We start from the raw sequence: 22197 nt of genomic DNA, 5'->3' as shown, positions 1-22197 counted from the left end.
TTTGAATGGCGTTTTTTCAACACATTTGATTCAAATTAAAGATAATTTGAATCAAATGTGTTGTAGTGTTTTTTTCATTGTTTCATAATATTTAAGTAAGTTAATTTTAAAGAAATAAATAAGATAAATATTCTCAAGCTGGCCTAATCTCAAAAATGTTTTCAAAAAGTGTTAACAAGTTAACAAGCAATATTACCGATAATCTTTTGATATTAATTAACAAAATCTATACATAAAAAATGAATGTGTCTGTCCATGATTTCAAAATAACTGCCTTTTTTTAAAGTTAATATGGCTATTTGCGAGTTACCGAAACCAAAACAATATTTTATTTTTTCAAGTATTATAAGAAGTATTTCAAGGTACCATTTAGTATTTATTTCACTAATCGGTTGAATCTGTCAAAAGTGAAAAAAAAATTAACTTAAAAAATTTTTAGTGTTATAAGTTGCCGCTATCAGCCCATAGATGGCGGTGTGCCAAATACATAAATTTCTGAATCGCGATGTCAAGATTTTCTGGCTCTAGCCCCCTTGTACCATACATATTAACATTTTGTTTTAGAGTTCCCATTCTTCAATCATCGTTTTGTCTGTTTTTTTCATTAATTTCCTTATTATATTGCTAATATTAAATACTTTGAGGCTTTAAGTTGCAATTATTAAATCGGTAGTCGGTTGTAATTTTGTTCGTGTTGTCAGTTAAAATTTTGTTTTGAATTTTATAGATTATTACTTTTTATTTTTAAGGTTAGGTTTCCTTGGTTGTATGGCTTAATAAAGTTTGCATTAAATTGCTAATTTTTATCCTTATTTACAGTTTCATTTGATTAGAAGGGTAATTATTTTGTTCTATAAAGTTTAAGTACATCTTTTATTTATATCATAAGTCATAAGGTAATAAAAAAAACCTTATAATGTTTGTTTCGCAATGACTATTCAAGGTCAAACGTTCAAGATTATACATTGAAGGAAGTAGGCATTGATTTAGGTAATGGGCAATGCGTGTACCATGTTCACGTGTAGGTCATGCCAAAGATTTCTGCTCCAACGGCCATCGGTCCTACGACACACGTGACCAGCCCACTGCCACTTCAGCCTGATAATTTTGCAAGCTATGTCGGTGACTCCGGTTCTTTTCCGGATAATCTCATTTCTGATCTTATCCTTCAAAGATACACCGAGCATAGCTCGCTCCATAGCACGCTGAGCGACTTTGAATTTGTGGACTAGTCCCGCAGTTAGTGTCCACGTTTCGGCACCGTATGTCATGGCAGGTAAGACGCATTGGTTGAAGACTTTCGTCTTCAAACATTGCGGTATAGACGACTTGAGGACTTCACGAACTTTTTTTTCTTTACTAAAATAGTAATACTTGCACTAATGTTACTTCTTCACTTTATCACAGCTAAAATGTAACATAATTACCATATTTCGGACATTTTTTCCCATTTTATATTTTCAATTATGACGCGGGCGAAGACGCAGGCGAAGCGCTAAACATTAATAAAGGAGATTATTTTATAAATACCACTGGCATCTTGTTGATTTAGCATTACGTGATATTTGTGTACCATAAAAATTCTCAGCTGAAAGTATACATAAAAGAGTTTTCAAATTTGCATTTAGTCTAACAAAAATGTTTAAATTATAATTAAACTTTACAAAAAATTAAAGGTAAAAGGGTAAAATTATAGCACCAGTAGGTCAATAGTCAAACACATCAAGCTATATTACGGGTGAATACGGTTCACTGGTTTGAATGTTGGTAACAGTGTTGTCCTCATCTTATATTATTATTATTTTTTGTAGTATAGGTGGTTTGTAGTATAGGGTGTGTTGTCACCAACGCCCATAGACATTGGCACTGTAAGAAATGTTAATCATCGCTTACATCGCCAATGCTCCACCTTCGGAACTAAAACGTTATGTCCCTTGTGCCTGTAATTACACTGGTTCACTCACCTTTCAAACCGGAATACAATACCAAGTACTGCAGAAAATTTTATTTTTCACCAAGTTAAGTGTCATTAAATCTCCATCTCTCGTCTGATATTAAATCACAAGCATATAATTGATGTACTACTACTTAATAGGAGATAGTTCCAATACAAATGGTGGTACTGTAAACAAATGAAAATATTATCATTCTCCCATATTATACTTGGAATATTATTAACATATTTATTTAAAAAGCGAATAAGCGCATATAGTGTTCGCTCGTAGAATTCCCTTATAAAATTCAAACGATATTTTTATTCACACTTTAAATAAATTATTGTTTTGAGTATATTACTTGAAATATAAAATTGAATACATATTTATGTTTTACAAACAAATTGATATTTTCTGTTTTCATTTCCATTTACTAAAAATTAGCATGTCGGCGACGTGCAACTGATTCAACGATTACTATAAAATTGCGTTTTTTTATGTCAAAAAACAGTCCCTTCATTTATGGAACAACAACTTTTATAAAATAAATAATGAACAGGCTGGAAATAAAATTTTTTTGTTTTTACTTTATAATTTATTAAAATAGATAGTTTCAAGATCTTTCGAATGATAATTTTAATTGACTAACTTAAAAATATTTGAATGTAAATAACAATTACACACAAAAATTACACTTAAAACGATCAAGAACAATATGTGATAATACATTTTAAATTATGATTTTATGGGTAACTGACTCTTAACTAATACTTAACAATAGTTTAGGTACAGAAATAACAGCGATATTTTGATGTAACAAATTATTATTTATAATTAAGTATTTATTATTTCCTTGAAATTTTTTTTTTATAAAATAGGTAGACGTACTGATGGGCACCCAAGGGTAAGTGGTCATCGCCGCTTTCCATCACCAATGCGTTACCAATCGTGGAAACTAAGATGATATGTACCTTGTGCTTGTAGTTACACTGACTAATTCAACCTCCCAACCGGAACACATATTGCTGTTTGGTGATAGATAATGTGATAAAACCCAGTAAAAAAGTTCTTACATGAAAAGTATTTGATAAAATTTTACAAGCCATGATTATTTTCAATGCATTTTTTTATTTTAACTATTTACAATGGGTGGGTGTGATGGTTATCTAGCTTGAAAGGTAGTGAACTTGGTATAGCAATTACGATACAAATTGAATATGTATCAGCTGACTCCGTTCAGATTTAAATATTGAATACCTAATCCGACCCAGATATGGTCTTCAGTCCCTTCTTTATGCAAATTACCTTTATAGCCGTTACTATTTTTCTCACCTTTCTTTCTCTCGAGTCAAATAAAATGAAAAGAGGTTAGAACTTAGCAGGATTTTATAAAATAAACAGTTTTTATACTGTTAGATAAAAAAGATTAACAAAATCATAATATCAAAGTATTAAATTGTAGAAAAAAAATATTTTTACTGGAGAAAACAAAAACAATCATATGTAGAAAATCAATTTCGTTCATATGCTTGCGATTCCACTAATAAATATGTAGGTAAACATTCTAAAACCTAACAATATCAATGGACGCAAGTGAAATGATTTTTATCCTACATCTGGGAATCCCTAGATTACTTATTTGAATTATTAATTTTTTTATGTTATAAGTCATATTACGAATTTAACTTTGTAAAAACTTGGAATGAAGCTGTATATTTACATAAGTAAAAAACCATAAATCATCCATTTTTTTTAATAAAAATGATTTACAAAATTAATTAAGTTGATAAAATTCACATGATATAAAGATTTACAAGAAATGCACGCTAGTTCCTAAGTGACTCCATTAAAGTTACGCTTTACGTTGCAGAAATGCAGCATTTATTCAAATTCTAAGATGCGACAAACTCGGTTTGTAGCTCGGAGCTATTCATCCAAGCACCTGCGACAGAATCATATCTTGTTTCGTATACGAATATCAAGTTATTTAGGTTGCATTCGGTTCAAAAAATTTTTATTTAATCATGCATTAGTAAGTTCCAAAGATAAAATACATATTTGCATTTAAAACTAAGATTAAAAGAAAAATATGAACATATATATTTCACAATTTGACTACAACATTTGATTAAGTCAAAAAAAAAACTGTATGGTCATGATAAAGATTAAAATATCCATACACTTGAATCTCTTATAAATATGTTTAATTTGACAGAATTCTATAACTGGAATTTATTCAAAATAGTGATGTACATAAAAACTCCTTTGTTCTAAGCAGATTTTAAAAATCTGCAATCTAAGCAGATTTTAAAAAAAGGGGTTTCCCAATTGTTAGTCTCCATATAAGTATATTTAAATTACCAATCTTCGGTTACGATTTGCATGTTGTAACGCTAAGCCGTATCCTCTTACTTAAATATTATTATTAGTAATTTAGGATATATGTTGACTTGACATAAACTCCCACTGTCAATCATAAGATGTTATATCATTTATGTCTGTAATAGAACTTCCTCATCCTTCACACCGGAAAACATAAATACGAAATATGGATGTTCTACGATATCATCAATAATGAATGGATGGTACTAATACCGACGGCATGAACAAAGCCCATAAACGATAAATATATTATATTGCTTTGACATATTAATTTCTGACTCACATGAAATACCATACCAATTATAAAATAGCAATTTAAAAAAATACCTGGAAATATAAAACTAGATACACAGATAAAAACGAGTGTGTTACTATAATAATAAAATGATTTATATTTATGAAAGTAGGCAATTTTCTGTATACCCGTATATAAATAATTATATTTATTATGACGTCATACAAAAAATAATATAAAGTGTTTCCCCAAATAAACTTTTCGAGTATTGTCAAAAATTATATGTCCTTTAAATGTATGACGTCAATTTTTTACAAATCTAAGCTCCTTATAATACCTTCAATGAATTTTACCTAATAGTTGGGCATGAAACTTTACGTAAAGATATTATTATTTGAAATCACATATTGAAAAAGGACATATAATTTTTGACAATACTCGAAAAGTTTATTTGGGGAAACACTTTATATTATTTTTTGTATCGCCAAATAGCATTACTTTATAATGTTGTGTTCCGATATGAAACGTGAGTGAACCAGTGTAATTATAGGCAGAAGAGATTTTATATCTTAGTTCGCAAGGTTGATATTAAGTTGTGACAATTTAACGTCAGGTAGCCTATTTGTCTACCTATCATACCTAAAAGAAAGTGACAATGTAAAAAAAAATCTTTAATTAGCTATCAACCTATATCACAGAAGTAATAAAAGTAATAGAAAATATATAATGGAAATGAAGACTAAAGCATTTCAAACTTAACTTTAAACAGTACCAAAATCATCTTACCTAGCGTCTGAAGGCTTGTATGTGACGTCATACTTTTCCACGAGATCCGCCGTCGTTGACCAAGAGACGCGTACCGTGGTAGGGTTCAAAAATGTAACTGTTATATTTTCGGGCACACCCGGACCCATCGAACCTGTAAAAAGATTATATTATAATATATGCAACAGTAACAGTCTCTTAATGTCCTACTGCTGGGCTAAGGCCTCCTCTCCATTTTGAGGAGAAGGTTTGGCTGCTCCAATGCAAATTTGTAGAATACACGTGGCAGAATTTAAATGAAATTAGACACTTGCAGGTTTCTTCACGACGTTTTCCTTCACCGCCAAGCACGAGATGAAATATAAACACAAATTAAGTACATGAATATTCAATGGTGCTTGACCGGGTTAGAGCCCACGATCATCGGTTAAGACTCAGGCGTTCTAACCATTAGACCATCTCAAACGAAGAATAAAATGTAAGCAATTTTATCACTTTAAAAGAAATATTGTCATTTTATATATATTATTGATTCAGGAAGGCACATGACTCTTTTCCACCTGGTGGAAAGTGGTAGTAGAGTATAATAAAATTTTACTGTAAAACATACGGTACTCAGAAGCAAACGTTTAGTCTATCTTGCAGTGTTTGTCATCGACGTCGACATTAATTTAAAGAACTAAAGACTAATTTCTCCAGTGAAAATGTACCGAGTTTTGTTTACGTATTACCTGTAACAAGTCGATATTTTATCAATAAAATCCCAACACTTGCGCTCGAAAGGATTTGCATAGCCGTAGAAGGAAAAAGGCTCAATGGATGCAACTAGCACAGGCCCGGGAGACCTGGCGCGCCTGTGAGGAGGCCTATGTCCAGCAGTGGATTAATGTGGGCAGAATATGATAATGATGATGATGAGAAGGAAAAACTGCTGCCTTTTACACGATCAGCATTCGGTTTTACCACGCTTTCCAATACAACTTCGTCGTTTACGCAACGAAGATAATAATGGTATAATCGGCCAGGTGGTCCGTAGTAGTTAACGTACCTGTTGATATCGCAACATTATGCAGCAACTATCTAGGTTGATAGAAAATGAATTTGCTTTCAATATTAACACAAACCTGAGGGGTTTCATACGTGTCGGTGATCAAATTCTGCAAAAAAACCCTTTAGACTTAATAGGGTTTCACTGGCAAAGCGATTCTACATTACGCCAAGTAATGGGTACCAACTCAGCCCTATCTGATGTTTTACTGTGTCTTAGTATGTCTGCGTACTAGACTTCCAAAAATAAGAAAATGTATTAAGTAATAATTTGTTTGCCGTAAGGCGAATTTATCGGTAATGTGGTGCAAATAAAAAATTGCCTCGCACTATAAGGATCTGTTTGGTACAAACGATAGCGCGATTTAAAGTACAACTAACACCATCTAGTTGCAGGATAAATAAAACCTAAACTGCACAGACTCTGATAGTATTTGTTAAATAAATACGTTAATTATTTTATGTCTTACACGAGCTTGAATGAAAATCACAGATATTATTATTGAAACCAAAAAAAATATTCTAATACTTAGGATGAGAATGATTTAAAAAAAGTAGAGCTCAATGTTATACCATAACATTCTGCACATCTATTTTTTTTAATTCATGGTCTTAAAGAATAAAGGGATGGGTAGTGTTTCTCCCTTATGTTTATTACACAGATGAACAAAGATGGGTAAGGGGCGGCAGTTTTTCCTTCTACGGCTATGCAAATCCTTTCGAGCGCGAGTGTTGGGATTTTATTGATAAAATATCGACTTGTTACAGTTACTACACTTTTGACACAGACTAACCAAAAAAAATAGACAGAAATATTTTACACGGTTGCGTTTTCTATGCGCTTTTTATTAACAAACACTACTTTATTTGGACTCACGGCTTTTGATTTAAGGTGAAACGTTTATGTCAGCAAGTCGATTTTAGTGTTAAATGAATAGTTCAGAATATTTATAGTGATTAACATTCGACGATAATTTTGTTTAACGTGAGTATATTTTGCGACCCATAAAAAGGAGTTAGGTATCGATTTTAAGAACCCATTACCCATGTTGATGCAAACGTTCATACAGTTTCTGCATCTCGCATGTAATTGAATTTAAATGTTCGTACGCTAAATGCCGGGAGTCTTGCATCGTATCATTTCATCTGAAGTTCACGTCTCTCAGCTTGAAGACGAATTTAACAAATGTTTGAATGGTATCTTCGCTCGTTACCATACTTATAACAGCGGTAGAGGGGATCGCGTCGGTGCAAGCTTTACAACGCTATACACTGAAAAAATAACCGCACTATAGCATCTGAGTAGTTACAAAACCAGCAGCAGCAGAGAATATGCCAGTTTTCGTAAATCTACGCATTGATCTTTCCGCACCAGCTCACCCATATCCTATAAACACTCACGATCACATTAGTGAGCTGACTATATAATAATATAATATCCTGGGACATTTTTCACACACAGCCATCTGATCCCAAATTAAGCTTGTACAAAGCTTGTGCTATGGTGCTATTGTGCTATATATATAGTTAAACAAAGATAATTCATTCATGTATCTACGACTTATAATTTTTGAATTATTAAGACAAGGATAACAGTAATCCAATACCTAGTAATTATACTTTGTCAGGTATGTGTGTTAACTAGGATTATAATTAATCCAAAATAATCTTAGAGCACTAATAACTACTTTGCTAATAACATAATATAACAAGCCCTTTTAAATGCTAATAATATTTGAACATGAAGCAATTCGACACCTATACGTTTGGTCCTTTAATTTATGCGATTATAATCTTGATTCAAATAGTAGTAACAGCCTGTTAATGTCCCACTGCTGGGCTAAGGCCTCCTCTCCCTTTTGAGGAGAAGGTTTGCAGCTTCTTCCACCACGCTGCTCCAATGGGGATTGGTAGAATACACATGTGACAGAATTTCAATGAAATTCGACACATGCAGGTTTCCTTCACCGTCAAGCACGAGATGAATTATAAACAAAAAAATTAAGCACATGAAAATTCAGTGGTGCTTGCCCGGGTTTGAACCCACGATCATCGGTTATAATTCACGCGTTCTAACCACTAGGTCATCTCGTATTAATTTATTGTATATATTCAAATAAAAGTACATAATATTTGAAATACAAAAATATATAAGAAAATTGTGTGTAAGGTTTCAGTTTTCGTTTATAATTTATTCAGTTATACTCTTTGATTGAAATTCAAATTAATAAAATTCATACCACTGCTTTTGGTATAATGAAAAGTTCGTTCACAAAGGTATTGTATTCAATTTTAATTGGTTCTCAATGATTTTAAATGCTACTTGGACTCATTCATGATATAAAAAAGGATTTTTTTTTGTATAATAAAATAGTTTAAAATCAAAATGTATTCAGTAGACTTTTTAATAAACTTTGTATCATGTTACAGTGTTAAATTAAATGTAAAGCTACCAAGGAATATATAACAGAAATATATACTCTTTTCCACCAATTAAGTCATAAAATTAAAAAATCATTCCATTAGTCAATAGTCCTAAAGTAAAAACAAATAAAAAATAAAAATAACGACTAGCTCGTGTATTTAATACTATAATTACTTAGAAGTCTATGTTTAAGTTATTCCAAAATGAATTTTTACATTAACAAAAGAGTTTTTATGTCTGTCTGTAAATGTAAAATATCTGCTTATATAAAAAAATATATATAATATTTATATAAAAGGTAATTACCAAATACAACAGATATTTTTATATGTTCTCTCTTTTTGTTTAAGATAAACTTTAAAACTGTTAAAAATGAGAAATGTAAATAATTGGATGATTATGAAGGAAGGTTTCAATACCAGTTAAACTTTTAACTAAATTTTGTTCGGTCTTTCAAAAATTAGCTCGAAATCTCCGGTGATTGAATTGCGTTTTTACTATTCCTTTTTATAAAACCACGTTTTTAAACAGTGAGGTGTATGAAATAAGTTTATATAAAAGAAAATCAATCCACCTTTTATTAGGCGGCATTTATAAAAAAAGACTATGGCCTTTTCTCCCTTAGAGGAGATTTGGAGCTTATTCCACCATGCTGCTCCAATGCGGATTAGTGGATGTCACACATGTAACAGAATTGAACCCGACATACTCATTATTTCTGAGAAGATGGCTTAATTATACATACAATTTAAATATATGAAAACTGTGCTTCTAACCCCTTCTAACACTTATGATTACATAAAAAATAATGATTTTTATGTAAATAATTATGAGTATAATTTTATTGTCATATAATAAATCTTAACCGATGATCGTGGGTTTACAACCTTTTTTTTAACACTGGAAAAACGCGTTACGCGTTTCACCCACAGTGGGGGTATGTGGGGCTCGCCGGTGTACAAGACGCTGAGTGCGCCCCGAACATCGGAATACCCACTAAAAAACCAGCGTTACCCTTTCCGTCTTAGTAAGGAACGCCACGGGATCGCATTCGCATGCTACCGTGGTGGGTTCAAACCCGAGCAAGCACAACTGAATTTTTATGTGCTTAATTTGTGATTATAATTCATCTCGTGTTTGACGGTGAAGGAAAACCTGTTACTGTTAAAATAAATCATTATATGCGAATTTATAAATAGAATATAAAGAACTTTATATTCTTTGACGAAAATAACATGACCTAACCTAGTATTCCAGTTCATTAAATGTCCTGAATTCTCAGAATGGTAACATGGAAAATAATATATTACAAAATTGTTTGCAATAAAATCATAGAATTTGTCCTACTTTTCTGTTATGACTAATACATTTACATAATAACATATACTTGGAAATATATACAGTAACTTTTTTTGTGTTGACGGTAAATTAATTGTATTTTAATTTCTCATTTGGAAGTGTAATAAGTCTAATTTTTGGAAGTATGTCAGAGATAGACCGTAGACAACTTTGCTTTCAAATTATATTCTATAAAATAATCTTTTACACTCGTAGTAAGCTGGCAAAGAGGTCCTACGTCACGCCAACGTCAATGAGCCCCATCACTCAACAGAGTCCCATCTGATATTTATAAAGTCTTGGTACGTTTCCGTACTAGACTTCCCAAAAATTGAAAAAATGTGTTAAGTATTAAATACTTTGCCGCAAGGCGAAGTTATCGGTAATTGTGATGCGGACTAAAAATTTCTACGCTACTATAGGGATCCGTTTAGTACAAACGATAGCGCGATTTAAAGTACTACCAACGCCATCTAGTGACATGACAAATGAAACCTGGGTCAGTCAGGAGGAACCCTCGCTGCTGTTTATTCCTTAATTTAACAGAGAAATGAATTGTATTTTTAACTTCTCATTTGAAAGTATGATAGGTTTATAAAGTATAATGTAATTTTACCCCACCAAAAAAAAACAATGTGCATGGGGCGCTTAAAATATAGTTCGTTACTAGTGGCTGTAGATATTAATTACATAATATTTTGTCTACTTCCCTCAAAGTTTTCTTTGATGATAGAAAGAAATTGTTGAGTAACTATTCACCCGCAATTAAGGTTGCCAGGCTAGTATAAATTATAAAGCTGAATTCCTATAATATTTATAATTACTTCGATCATTTTGTAAGCGCTGCGTACATTTATAACGACAGAATTAATACTAACAACAGCCGGACAGGCTGGCCATGTGAATATTTTCCTTGATATGACTCTAAATCAAATCTGGCAGCCCTACCGCAATGCAATGTTTATTAATAAGGTCAGACGGCCTTTTTATTTATCAAATACGTAATTATAAGGACATAACACATTTTATTGAATGGTTCGTTTTTTTACAATACAAGAAATTTGAATAAGGAGCTATGTACAAACCAGCGTCCACGAAGTGCAGAAGTAAGGATAGCGCAAGAGCGACGGCGGCGGGCAGCGCGAGCGGCTCTCGCCGCATGTCGCGCCCACGCGGCCGCTCATGCCATGCCGCTTCTAGAAGGACAAACAAACACATCATGATTTGCAGCCTGACTGAATTCATAAATTAATAAAAATATATCATTCTTTTTTCTGAAGTGTTATAATATAAAACTGAACGCATCGTTACAGGCCATGGAAAAAATAAAAATGCAAACAAACATTTGAAATTATTTAAAAGTATAATAAACATGATAGCCTTGAATGAATTCATAGCCAGTGTTACGATGATGATGATATAAGGATTTTAACAATACCACATACATCCAAATCTTTAAACAGATTTGGATGTATGTCCATTTAAAAGTTATGACTGAATAAATAAATTCACACACACGCATACATAAACCCTTAAAAAATTACACTCATTTTTGGGCAATCGTGTAATAAATATATTGTACATTTTCCGTATCGAAACTAGGAACGTCCATCTTATATAAAACATTTGACAAATATGACATTATCAGAATTTTCTATATACCCGTCATAGCATTTATTTGATAAAATTTCAAAGAGTAGTTTTTTTATGAAGTAATTGTAGCAGTCTGTGATATCTTAGTCCACGACAAGATTAACCTTAGTTACAGTTGCTTAGAGCTGAATTTACATCGTCTTAAAGCACATACAGTTACAATAAAATACGTTACTATACGATACTTATAATAATTATACTAAAATCTAAAAAAAAATACCAAATAAATATCCTATTCCTTATAAATTAATGTATACAACACTATTTCAAAGGCGACTAAACCACTATTTTGTTAACCTACCCTTAAATAAGTTAAGTTTGACTTTTATAGTTCAACCTAAGTTTTCTTAATGACTTGCAACTATTTTAAAATAAGACAAAACTATGATTAAGTTAACGTGACCAAAGCCACGTGCTCGTTTTAATTAACAAGCGGCTTAGAGTTATAAGCCTCAGAAAGCTAATTTAATAAAGAGAATACTCTTACAGCAAACTTTGCACTCCTTGTCCTTTTGAGAAGAGCTATTGAAAATTCGTATGATTTTTAACTTTAATAAGATAAAGGAGAGATAGCTTTATATGATGTACCCGTATGAAATCGGGACGGTCAGCTAGTAACAATAGATTATAACATAGGTTAAATAAAATTAGGACTATAAAAATTTATTAGAACTATAGTATAAAATTCTTATTTTACCCATACGAAGTAGAAAGCTTTACTTGAGGTAGTATTTATGCTAACCTCACTATTCATCAATTATTCTACCTCAAACAACAATCATTTGAATAGCTTTGTTCCGGCTTAAAGGGTGAGTGAGCCAGTGTAATAATAGGGACCTAACATCTTGAATCTTATGGTTGGCGGCACATTAGCGTTGGAAATGATTTACATATTCTTACATTCATAGTCTATAAATAAATTACCACATGAACAATTTGCTCAAAAGCAAGTCAATAAGTAAAATTATTATGAATCCAGGGTTTTAATCACAGCCACTGTCCGAACAGCTAGCATGTAACATATGAAACTTACATTATGCTTAATAATACTAATTAACAATCAAATAAATAGATCCCAAAAAACATTACAATCTTTACAGTTATTAATGCATAGAAATTTTAATAATGATTACTCAAAGTCACGATTTTCTACTCAAATTTACAAATTTAAATGAATTCTGTTTTATGTCAAGCCAAAGGAATAACGGAAGGCAAATTTACAAGGGCATCAATTTTAACGGCTCAGAGAAGGGTTTATTTATTTACTTCTTAAACAGAAAATGAAATGAAAATTTTATTAAGTAATAAGTTCTGGCCACAGTGACATTGATCCGTTGGCTAATATATTTCCAACCAAGAGTGTATGATTTTTTTTTATTTTAACTGATTTTTAATATTGGCATACAATAAACTGTATTTGGTAGATCTGAATCAATCACATCACTAAATTTTCATGTTCTTAATTTATGTTTAAAATTCTTCTCGTGCTTGATGGTGAAGGACTACATCGTGAGGAAACCCATATGTGTCTAATTTTAATGAAATTTCACCACATGTGTATTCCAATTTCAACCCATATTAGAACAGCGTGGTTGAATAAGTACCAAACTTACTCCTCAAAAAAGGAGAAGAGGCCTTTACCCAGCAGTGGGACATTTGTAGGCTCTTACTACCAATGAATCGGAATTTTTTGTACTTAGTAGTTACTCTTTTTGATAATCAAAAAATGATATGTAATAATCATATACAATTGTATTTATATATCCTTTATGAACATTAACGAATACTAACTCCATCGTTTATATAATCCTATACAAATAATAAAGCCTTTGTTAAAAAAAATATATGAGTTTTAAACTTAATTATTGGTAAATGTAAAATGGTCTGCATCAACGCATGAACTACAAAATATTCTGGTAAATAATATATAAGATATTTAATAAAAGCATTTTATATTACTTTGTGCAATATTTTCATGAGAGAACATAAAAAATTCATTGACGTTCTATCTATTCATTTTAAAAATTAATTGCGTAAAAGCGTAAACAATTACTTCACTGAAATTTATGATATTAAATATATTATAATCTTTTTAATTTTAAAATGATTATCATAAAAAAAAACACAACAAACGTTTTTGTATATTGCATAATAAACGTTCCGTTGTTTTACGAACGTTTGGAAATCAGTTGAAATCATTATTACTACGATGAACTGAAAACAGTTATAATTGAAAAAAAGTTTTTGGCTATTAGTTTTGCGAGTGCCGTGGAGTACCGGCTTAGAATAGTACTCCCCCAATCTCATCCCGTGGGTGTCGTAAGAGGCGACTGAGGGACGGGGAAAAGGGGGGATGGGCAGCAGCGTCCCCCCTCCCATAAACATCTTACCCCCTACTGCGCTCGCCAACACGCCTGCCCAGCGCGGCGAGTATGGGCAAACCCCTCCCTAAATGGCAGATGCGCCCAAAAAAAGGCCCCCAGTTACCGGCAAGCCCGCTAGGCCCGACCAAGGTAGCGGTCGCGGTATCGGCAGGGCAGGGGGTGCTAAGAATCACCGGTTCACGGCAGGCTACCATATAAAGCGACTGAAAATGGCAACGTATAATGGACGCTCGATGAGGCTGGACCATCACCTCGCCGAATTAGAAGTAGAGTTAAGTCATATAAACTGGCATATACTGGGGTTATCTGAAGTCCGAAGACAGGGGGAGGACACGATAACTCTAGAGTCCGGTAACTTACTCTACTTCCGCGAAGGTGATAACCTCTCCCAGGGTGGTGTCGGTTTTCTAGTCAAAAAGGATCTCATTAGCAGCATTGTGGAAATCAGTAGTGTGTCGAACCGGGTAGCGTACCTTGTCCTAAAACTTTCCGACAGGTACTCCCTGAAGGTTGTACAGGTATATGCGCCAACTTCGACATACTCTGATGATGTGGTCGAAGCGATGTACGAGGACATCGCAAAGGCCCTCAACGACACCTCGAGGGCCCACTACAATGTTGTTATGGGAGACTTTAATGCTAAAGTGGGAGTACAAGATAGCGGTGAATCGAAAGTCGGACCTTACGGCTTGGGCTGCAGAAATCACAGGGGGCAAATGCTGGTAAACTTTCTCGAAGCGCAGGGGCTTTTTTTGATGAATTCTTTCTTTCAAAAGAAGCCTCAGAGGAGGTGGACCTGGCGAAGCCCCGATAACGTGACAAGGAACGAGATAGACTTTATTATTTCGAATAAAAGGCACATATTTAGAGATGTTTCAGTGATCAACAGGTTTAATACCGGAAGTGATCACCGCTTGGTTCGAGGCACTCTAAATATCAACTTAAAAGCCGAAAGATCGAGAATGATGAGGTCTACTCTCCGACCTACCATGCTCCAAGCTGCTCAAGGCTCCGAAAAGTTCCAAATGGAACTTCAAAATCAATTCACCGTGTTGGAAACCATAAGCAGCATTGATGAGAGAACCGACACGCTGGTCAAAATACTGCAAAACACATCCCGCAAGTGTTTTCCGCCACAGAGAAGAGACAACGCACCAAAACTCTCTGCTGAGACACTCGAGCTCATGAGAAAACGACGAGAACTACCATCGTTTTTGTCAGATAAGGCCTTAAACCGAACAATAAAAACGCTGACGCGACGCGATCTCCGACGCTCCAATACCCGTGCCATCATGGCTGCGATTGAGCAAAATCGGGGATCGAAAGTGTTCGCTCGCAAGTTTGGGAGGCCGCGTCTGACAAAACTTAAAACTGAAAATGGTGGGGTCGTTACCTCTAGGCCTGAGATTATCGGAGAAGTAGAGAGGTTTTATGGGCAGTTGTTCTCTTCAAGATCGGATAAACCCGTGGGAATCAGTATTGATGACCAGCGCGCCCCTCTTATGCGCCATTACTCCGAGGAGCTCCCGGTCGTTGACCAAGGAGAGATTAGGGCGGCTCTAGAACAGCTTAAAAACAACAAAGCTCCGGGAGATGACGGAATCACAACAGAGTTGCTTAAGGCAGGCGGGACCCCGGTCCTGAAAGAGCTAGCAAGCCTCTTTAATTCCGTCATCCAACATGGCAAGACCACGGAAACGTGGAGCGGGAGTGAGGTGGTACTGTTTTTCAAGAAAGGTGATAAAACCCTCTTGAAAAACTACAGACCAATCTCCCTCCTGAGTCACGTGTATAAGCTGTTCTCAAGAGTCGTCACGAACCGTCTCGCCAGACGACTTGACGAGTTCCAGCCCCCAGAGCAAGCCGGCTTTCGATCAGGCTACAGCACCGTGGACCACATCCATACTGTTCGGCAGATTGTGCAGAAGACCGAAGAGTACAATCAGCCGCTGTGTATGGCATTTGTGGACTACGAGAAAGCCTTCGACTCCATCGAAACCTGGGCAGTGCTCGACTCATTGCAGAGATGTCATATCGATTGGAGATATATCGAGGTACTGAGATGTCTGTACAACGCCGCTACAATGACTGTCCACATCCAGGACTGTAAGACGAAGGCGATCCAACTGTGCAGAGGGGTGAGACAGGGGGATGTAATATCCCCGAAACTGTTCACCAACGCGTTGGAAGACGTTTTCAAAACGCTGGATTGGACTAGGTATGGAGTCAATGTAAACGGCGAGTACATCTCACACCTTCGATTTGCCGACGATATCGTCATCATAGCAGAGTCGCTGGAACAACTCACCGAAATGCTGCGTAGCCTAGGCGAGTCTTCCCGGTGTGTCGGTCTCGGTATGAACTTGGACAAGACCAAGGTCATGTTCAATAGGCATGTCGTGCCGGGACCGATATACGTCGAGGGGAAACCTCTCGAAGTTGTTAGTGAATATACCTACCTAGGACAGATAATACAAGTCGGTAGGAACAACTTCGAGAAGGAAGCCGATCGAAGAATTCGCTTGGGATGGGCAGCATTTGGCAACCTTCGTCAAGTCCTCAAGTCGTCTATACCGCAATGTTTGAAGACGAAAGTCTTCAACCAATGCGTCTTACCTGCCATGACATACGGTGCCGAAACGTGGACACTAACTGCGGGACTAGTCCACAAATTCAAAGTCGCTCAGCGTGCTATAGAGCGAGCTATGCTCGGAGTATCTTTGAAGGATAAGATCAGAAATGAGATTATCCGGAAAAGAACCGGAGTCACCGACATAGCTTGCAAAATTAGCAGGCTGAAGTGGCAGTGGGCTGGTCACGTATGTCGTAGGACCGATGGCCGTTGGAGCAGACGAGTCCTAGAGTGGAGACCGCGAATCGGCAAGCGCAGCGTAGGGCGCCCTCCAGCCAGGTGGACCGACGACCTTAAGAAGGTGGCGGGCACCAACTGGATGCGGAAGGCGGAGGACAGGGAGCTTTGGCGCACCTTGGGAGAGGCCTATGTTCAGCAGTGGACAACGATTGGCTGTTGATTGATTGATTTGATAGTTTTGCGATACCGCTTATTTTATGTTCATATTATTTATTTATATATTTGTATTTAAATGTACATAATAATGTATTTTGATGTACAATTGGTTTTCAAATAGTACATCATTAATTTCATAAATATCAAATATTAACAAATCATTAGCAATAAAATTTTCCAATGATTGAATAACTCATAACAAAGTACAAGGCGTAAATGCAACAAATTAAATTATCAATTAATTACAAATTATGCTTAAAATAGAATGAGAGAAAAATAACAAATTCATATTAAAATTATAAACAAAAACATTCAATTAATTATTTATAAAAATATATTTATATAAAAATAAAATTAATCAGTATCTTATGAAATATATTTTATATCCCTCTTGATCAAATTTGGTCAAACTATATGAAAAATATTTTGTCTATTATGGTAGTACTGATTAATTTTATTTTTTGTGTATATCGAAATATAAAAACATCTGGTTATATATAGTACAATTTCTATATAGAATTTTAGAATTTTTTTATTTTTATTTTATATTATTTAAATGAATTAAATATAATACGTGAAATTAATTAATCGAATACCCTTAAACTTCACCGGTGTTTCATTATCGTACACTTTTACTTTCATAGTTTATTGATATCGAACGCGTGCTTAGTGCAGCTGCTACACACAATCGAGTGACAGCTGTCACTTTGAACAAGGTCGTAACCGAGCTCGATGCGCGCGCGCAAATTGTGCAATCGTTGTGCATCCCCTTTCGAATTTCCGCATTCTCACCGCGGCTGGGGGATATCGTCAAATGTTGTAGCAGATATAAATACGTACTTACGAGATACCAAAATCCTTTAAACATCGTTAGTCGTGAAACCTTGCGTTAACCAATGTGGAAGCCATCAATAATGGTGGAAGTTACTAGAATCAATTTATTAATAATTAATATTGTAAACCGTTGTGGTTTATTTGTTACTAAAATAATAATATTAATATGCAACTTACAGCTAATATTAATGACGAGTTATTATATACTTCTTCATCAAAAAGTATGTTCATATAAAATTGCACGCTTATTATATAATTAAAGAGAATTTTAAGTCATCATTAGGACTATCAACTAAAATCTACAAAATAGCTTCACTGACATGAATAGAGCGATCCACGTCACACGCCTGATCTCTATTCAACGACACGCTTTATGTAGAGCGATGAATAAACATCAAACAAACGGTTTAATCGCGGCTGAGAATTTATAATTTTTACTCGCTCTTTAAAAGAGTCGGAGCAAGTGACGTTTTTCAGATTTGCGAATATTAGAGTATGTATAGCCTTTATTATCCAAGGATGGTATTATTTTGTATGAAAGGTAGACATATTATAATGGTAACGTTAATTTTGTACTTTAAACTTTTACGATGTATATATTTATATACATAAAAGGTCGGGCATGCTAATGGTAAGTTGTCACCAATGTACTGGTTTTTTCATCCTTTGAACGGGAATACAAAAATACTAATTATTGCTGTTTGGTGGTAGAGTATAGATGATGAGTGGGTGGTATACCTGTATGTAGTAATGCAATCATTACTACATATCTCATATTCTTTCTTGGTAAACAGTATGATTTAGTTAGTAACACATGAATTATAGTTTTACAAACAACTTGACTAGATGCTATCGTGATTTTTAACTCATAACACACTCTATATAACAATTTTTCCAGCCATAACGAATTCATTCATACCTAGTTTTCGCACGTGGACAAGAGCCGTTAGTCTTGCACCTGTACTAGTTATCGCCCACCGATACATGCTGTCGGTCTTGCATAATATTCGATTGTGAACCGATAATACATACAATAATTATAATACGTACTTCAAAGTTAAAAATTTCCGCCAAAAGTACATAATTTCATCAACACTGGCATAGTTTGAGTCAAACAATCGATCCGTTATTTGAAATGAAATAAATATTAATTTCGAAATTTCAATTTCTGTCTTGTGTTTTATAACATAGAGAAATGAGTCTAAAGAAAGTCGAGGTCAATTTCGCAGACAAGATTATCTCGGGTTCAGTCAATTTCGACGCGGTCTCGCTTACTTCGTTACTTAGATCGTTCATATGAACTATACTTGTATATTGAATTTTTATTGAGCTTTTCTATTGGTTACCTATTAGATTAATAATTTTTACGAATAACATATTTATCTTAGACTTTATGGGGTAAAATTCAATAAAATCATTTATAATCTCGTTTTTTATAAAGAAAAAAAAACCTATAACTAAGACCGATGACGACTCCAGTGGAGCCTTATGCAATCTCGTCTGGGTGAAACTCATTAGTTATTCTTCTACCAAATTACAATACTTTATAATTTGCATTGCTGCGTTTCTGTTAAAATAGTGAGCCAATATAATAACAGTCACATGAGCTATAGGTTGTAAATATTCGGCGGTTATTGGCGTTGTAAAAATTGGTTACTATTAGTTTGTCTGACACTCTCTTGTGCCGTCTACGCCACTATTTACTCCCTCGTGTGATCGTAGCACGTATGCTGCTTAATATATTAGTTAGCCAACATATATAAAACTAAAATAATAATATAAAAACTAATCATAATAGTAAAAATACATTTGTTTTATTAACGAAACTCTATCACTTTATTAAGTTTACTCTCCATATATACTTATTGAATTTTTTATTATAAATTATTTAATTTTTAAACCACATTTTTCATCATGCCATAAATATTATAATACAAATTTAACGCGGATAAAACCAATGGTTATAACTATTTATTAGTTAAATCGTGTCTATAAACAGTAACATGTGAAAGTCGTTGTAATAGGCATGTAAATAACCCAACTCTAAAGTATTAAACACACTAAGACGGTATTAAGAAGCACTTCTAGTACAAAATCGGATTTGTAAAATCTATTTTTTACTAAATAATAATCACTGGCTGTTTTTGTTATTGATTGCAAATCGTATGCATTGATATTGCTTACTTTCCACTTTCATTATGATTATTAAATTATATTGCTATGTGCATTTAACCGTCATCACGACAATTAGTGAGGGATGAGTAAGTCAATCAAGAAGAGAATCTTTTCATTATCATGCATGAAAGTATATATTTTTAAATACTTTTAAAATAAGTTAATTAATAAACCACAACAATTGAAAAAAAAATTGTATTTACTATATTCTCATACATTTCCACCTCGATAATGTACAAGTATAAATTTATGCTCGTAAATGTTCCACGAGTAGAAAAAGATTTGCAGCTTATCTCGCCGCGCTGGTCAATGCCAATGCAGGTCGGACACTCATATATTTTTCTTCACACAAAATAGATTATAAGCAGAGAAATCAGTGATTCTTGCCAGGCTTGAACCCGTAATATTCGATTAAGATTAACATATTCTAGCTATTGGGCAATATCGGCTCTATTTGGCTTATAGTGATACATAATTATTTCAGCACCATTAGTAGTGTGCCAAGGAATCTTTCTTATACCCAGGCCATCTATCTTGGCTATAATACTGCATGCTTTTTTTATTTTCATTTAATACTAGCCGAGCTTCTTCGTTTCACGTGCTTTAAATTTAGATCACACATGCCTATCATTGTTTGCCATATTGCTTGATATTTATAATTAATAATTTTCTATTTACAATCTTAATATATAACTATAATATAGACACATATCACCTACTTCAATAAATGAACTAATTCTTAAGAGCGCACCCAAGGCTGGCAAAATTTCATAATTCACCCGCGCGTCCCTTACACACCCTCTTGACACGCGATTTCATTTTGATACCTTTTTTGTCTAAAACGACCTGTATAGAAGTTGTTTTTTCTGTCTGTCTATCTAATCTGCAACTACGGAACGGATTTTCATATGATTTTTACCAATGGACAAAGTGATTCATGATGAAAGTGTAAGTGTTTAATTCATTATTGTTTTGTTTAAATTGGCTTAAATATAACTATTGTTTGCTAAAATATGTCACAAAAATATCATACCAATTGGGAGCTTTACTGACGAATGCCACGTAAACCTGGTGCAAGATCGTCTGGGTAGGTTCTCATCAGATATTCTACCGCTAAACAGCAGTACTTAGTATTGTTGTGTTCCGGTTTAAAGGGTGAGTGAGCCGGGGTAATTACAGGCACAAGGGACATAACATCTTAGTTCCCAAGGTTGGTGGCGCATTGGCTATGTAAGCGATGGTTAACATTTCTTACAATGCCAATGTCTAAGAGCGTTTGGTGACCACTTACCATCAGATGGCCCATATGCTCGTCCACCTTCCTATTCTATAAAAAAAACCGTTAGAAATATTGGAATATAAACTTCTACGAATATTATACTACGAATATAGTACTATAAACGTTCTTTGTTGATCCTGAGACATGTAACTTGTTATAAATAAAATAAAGTTTGCTCCGATATTTCTCTCCTTGACTAAGGCGGCTAGTGCAGAACATTATTCCAGACTGTACTGGCCGTCGTCGCGTTAGGACTCTACTACCACTTACCATCAGCTGGAGTGGAGTCATTTTCCCTTACCCTTGCCAATATAAAAAATATATATTAAAAAAAAGCATTATTATGTATACTATGATCATATTTAAAATACAAGCCATGTAGGTGAACTTCTTTTTTAAATTTTTCGTTTGTCACCTATAATGGCTTTGCAGTCATTCCCTCATAGCGTGTTCGCGTATTTGCATTCATTGTGAACACTGCAATATGTAAAGTTTTACTTGATTATATTTGCTTCATTTACACAATGACAAATAACGTAAAAGCAATTGCCATTTACTTGGTGATAGGACTTTGCCCAAGCCTTACTACTATTTAAACTTACGTAGTATTGTTGTGGCTCGCATTGGTATTATATATATATAATACTATACTATTAATATTATAAACACGAAAGTAACTCTGTCTGACAGACAGTATAAAGCAAGCTTGGACGCCAAG

The 22197-nt window shown here is 34.1% G+C and overlaps 1 protein-coding gene across 2 annotated transcripts in view; it reads right to left on the bottom strand.

Annotated features, from left to right (window-relative positions):
• The window catches only part of LOC126773844 (uncharacterized), a 151677-nt gene that overhangs the window by 45863 nt on the left and 83617 nt on the right, over positions 1-22197 (bottom strand). For both annotated transcript variants that reach the window (XM_050495055.1, XM_050495056.1), the window contains exons 2-3: positions 11212-11322; positions 5338-5470 (exon numbers count right to left, since the gene is read on the bottom strand). In XM_050495055.1, coding sequence (XP_050351012.1) covers positions 5338-5470; positions 11212-11287 — 209 coding nt within the window. In that variant the 5' untranslated portion in view covers positions 11288-11322. The remainder of the gene's footprint in view (positions 1-5337; positions 5471-11211; positions 11323-22197) is intronic.

The sequence above is a fragment of the Nymphalis io genome, chromosome 15 (genome assembly GCF_905147045.1).
Source record: "Nymphalis io chromosome 15, ilAglIoxx1.1, whole genome shotgun sequence".
NCBI lineage: Eukaryota > Metazoa > Arthropoda > Insecta > Lepidoptera > Nymphalidae > Nymphalis > Nymphalis io.
Note: the sequence above shows the minus strand (reverse complement) of the source record. Positions and strands in the feature narration are given on the sequence as shown.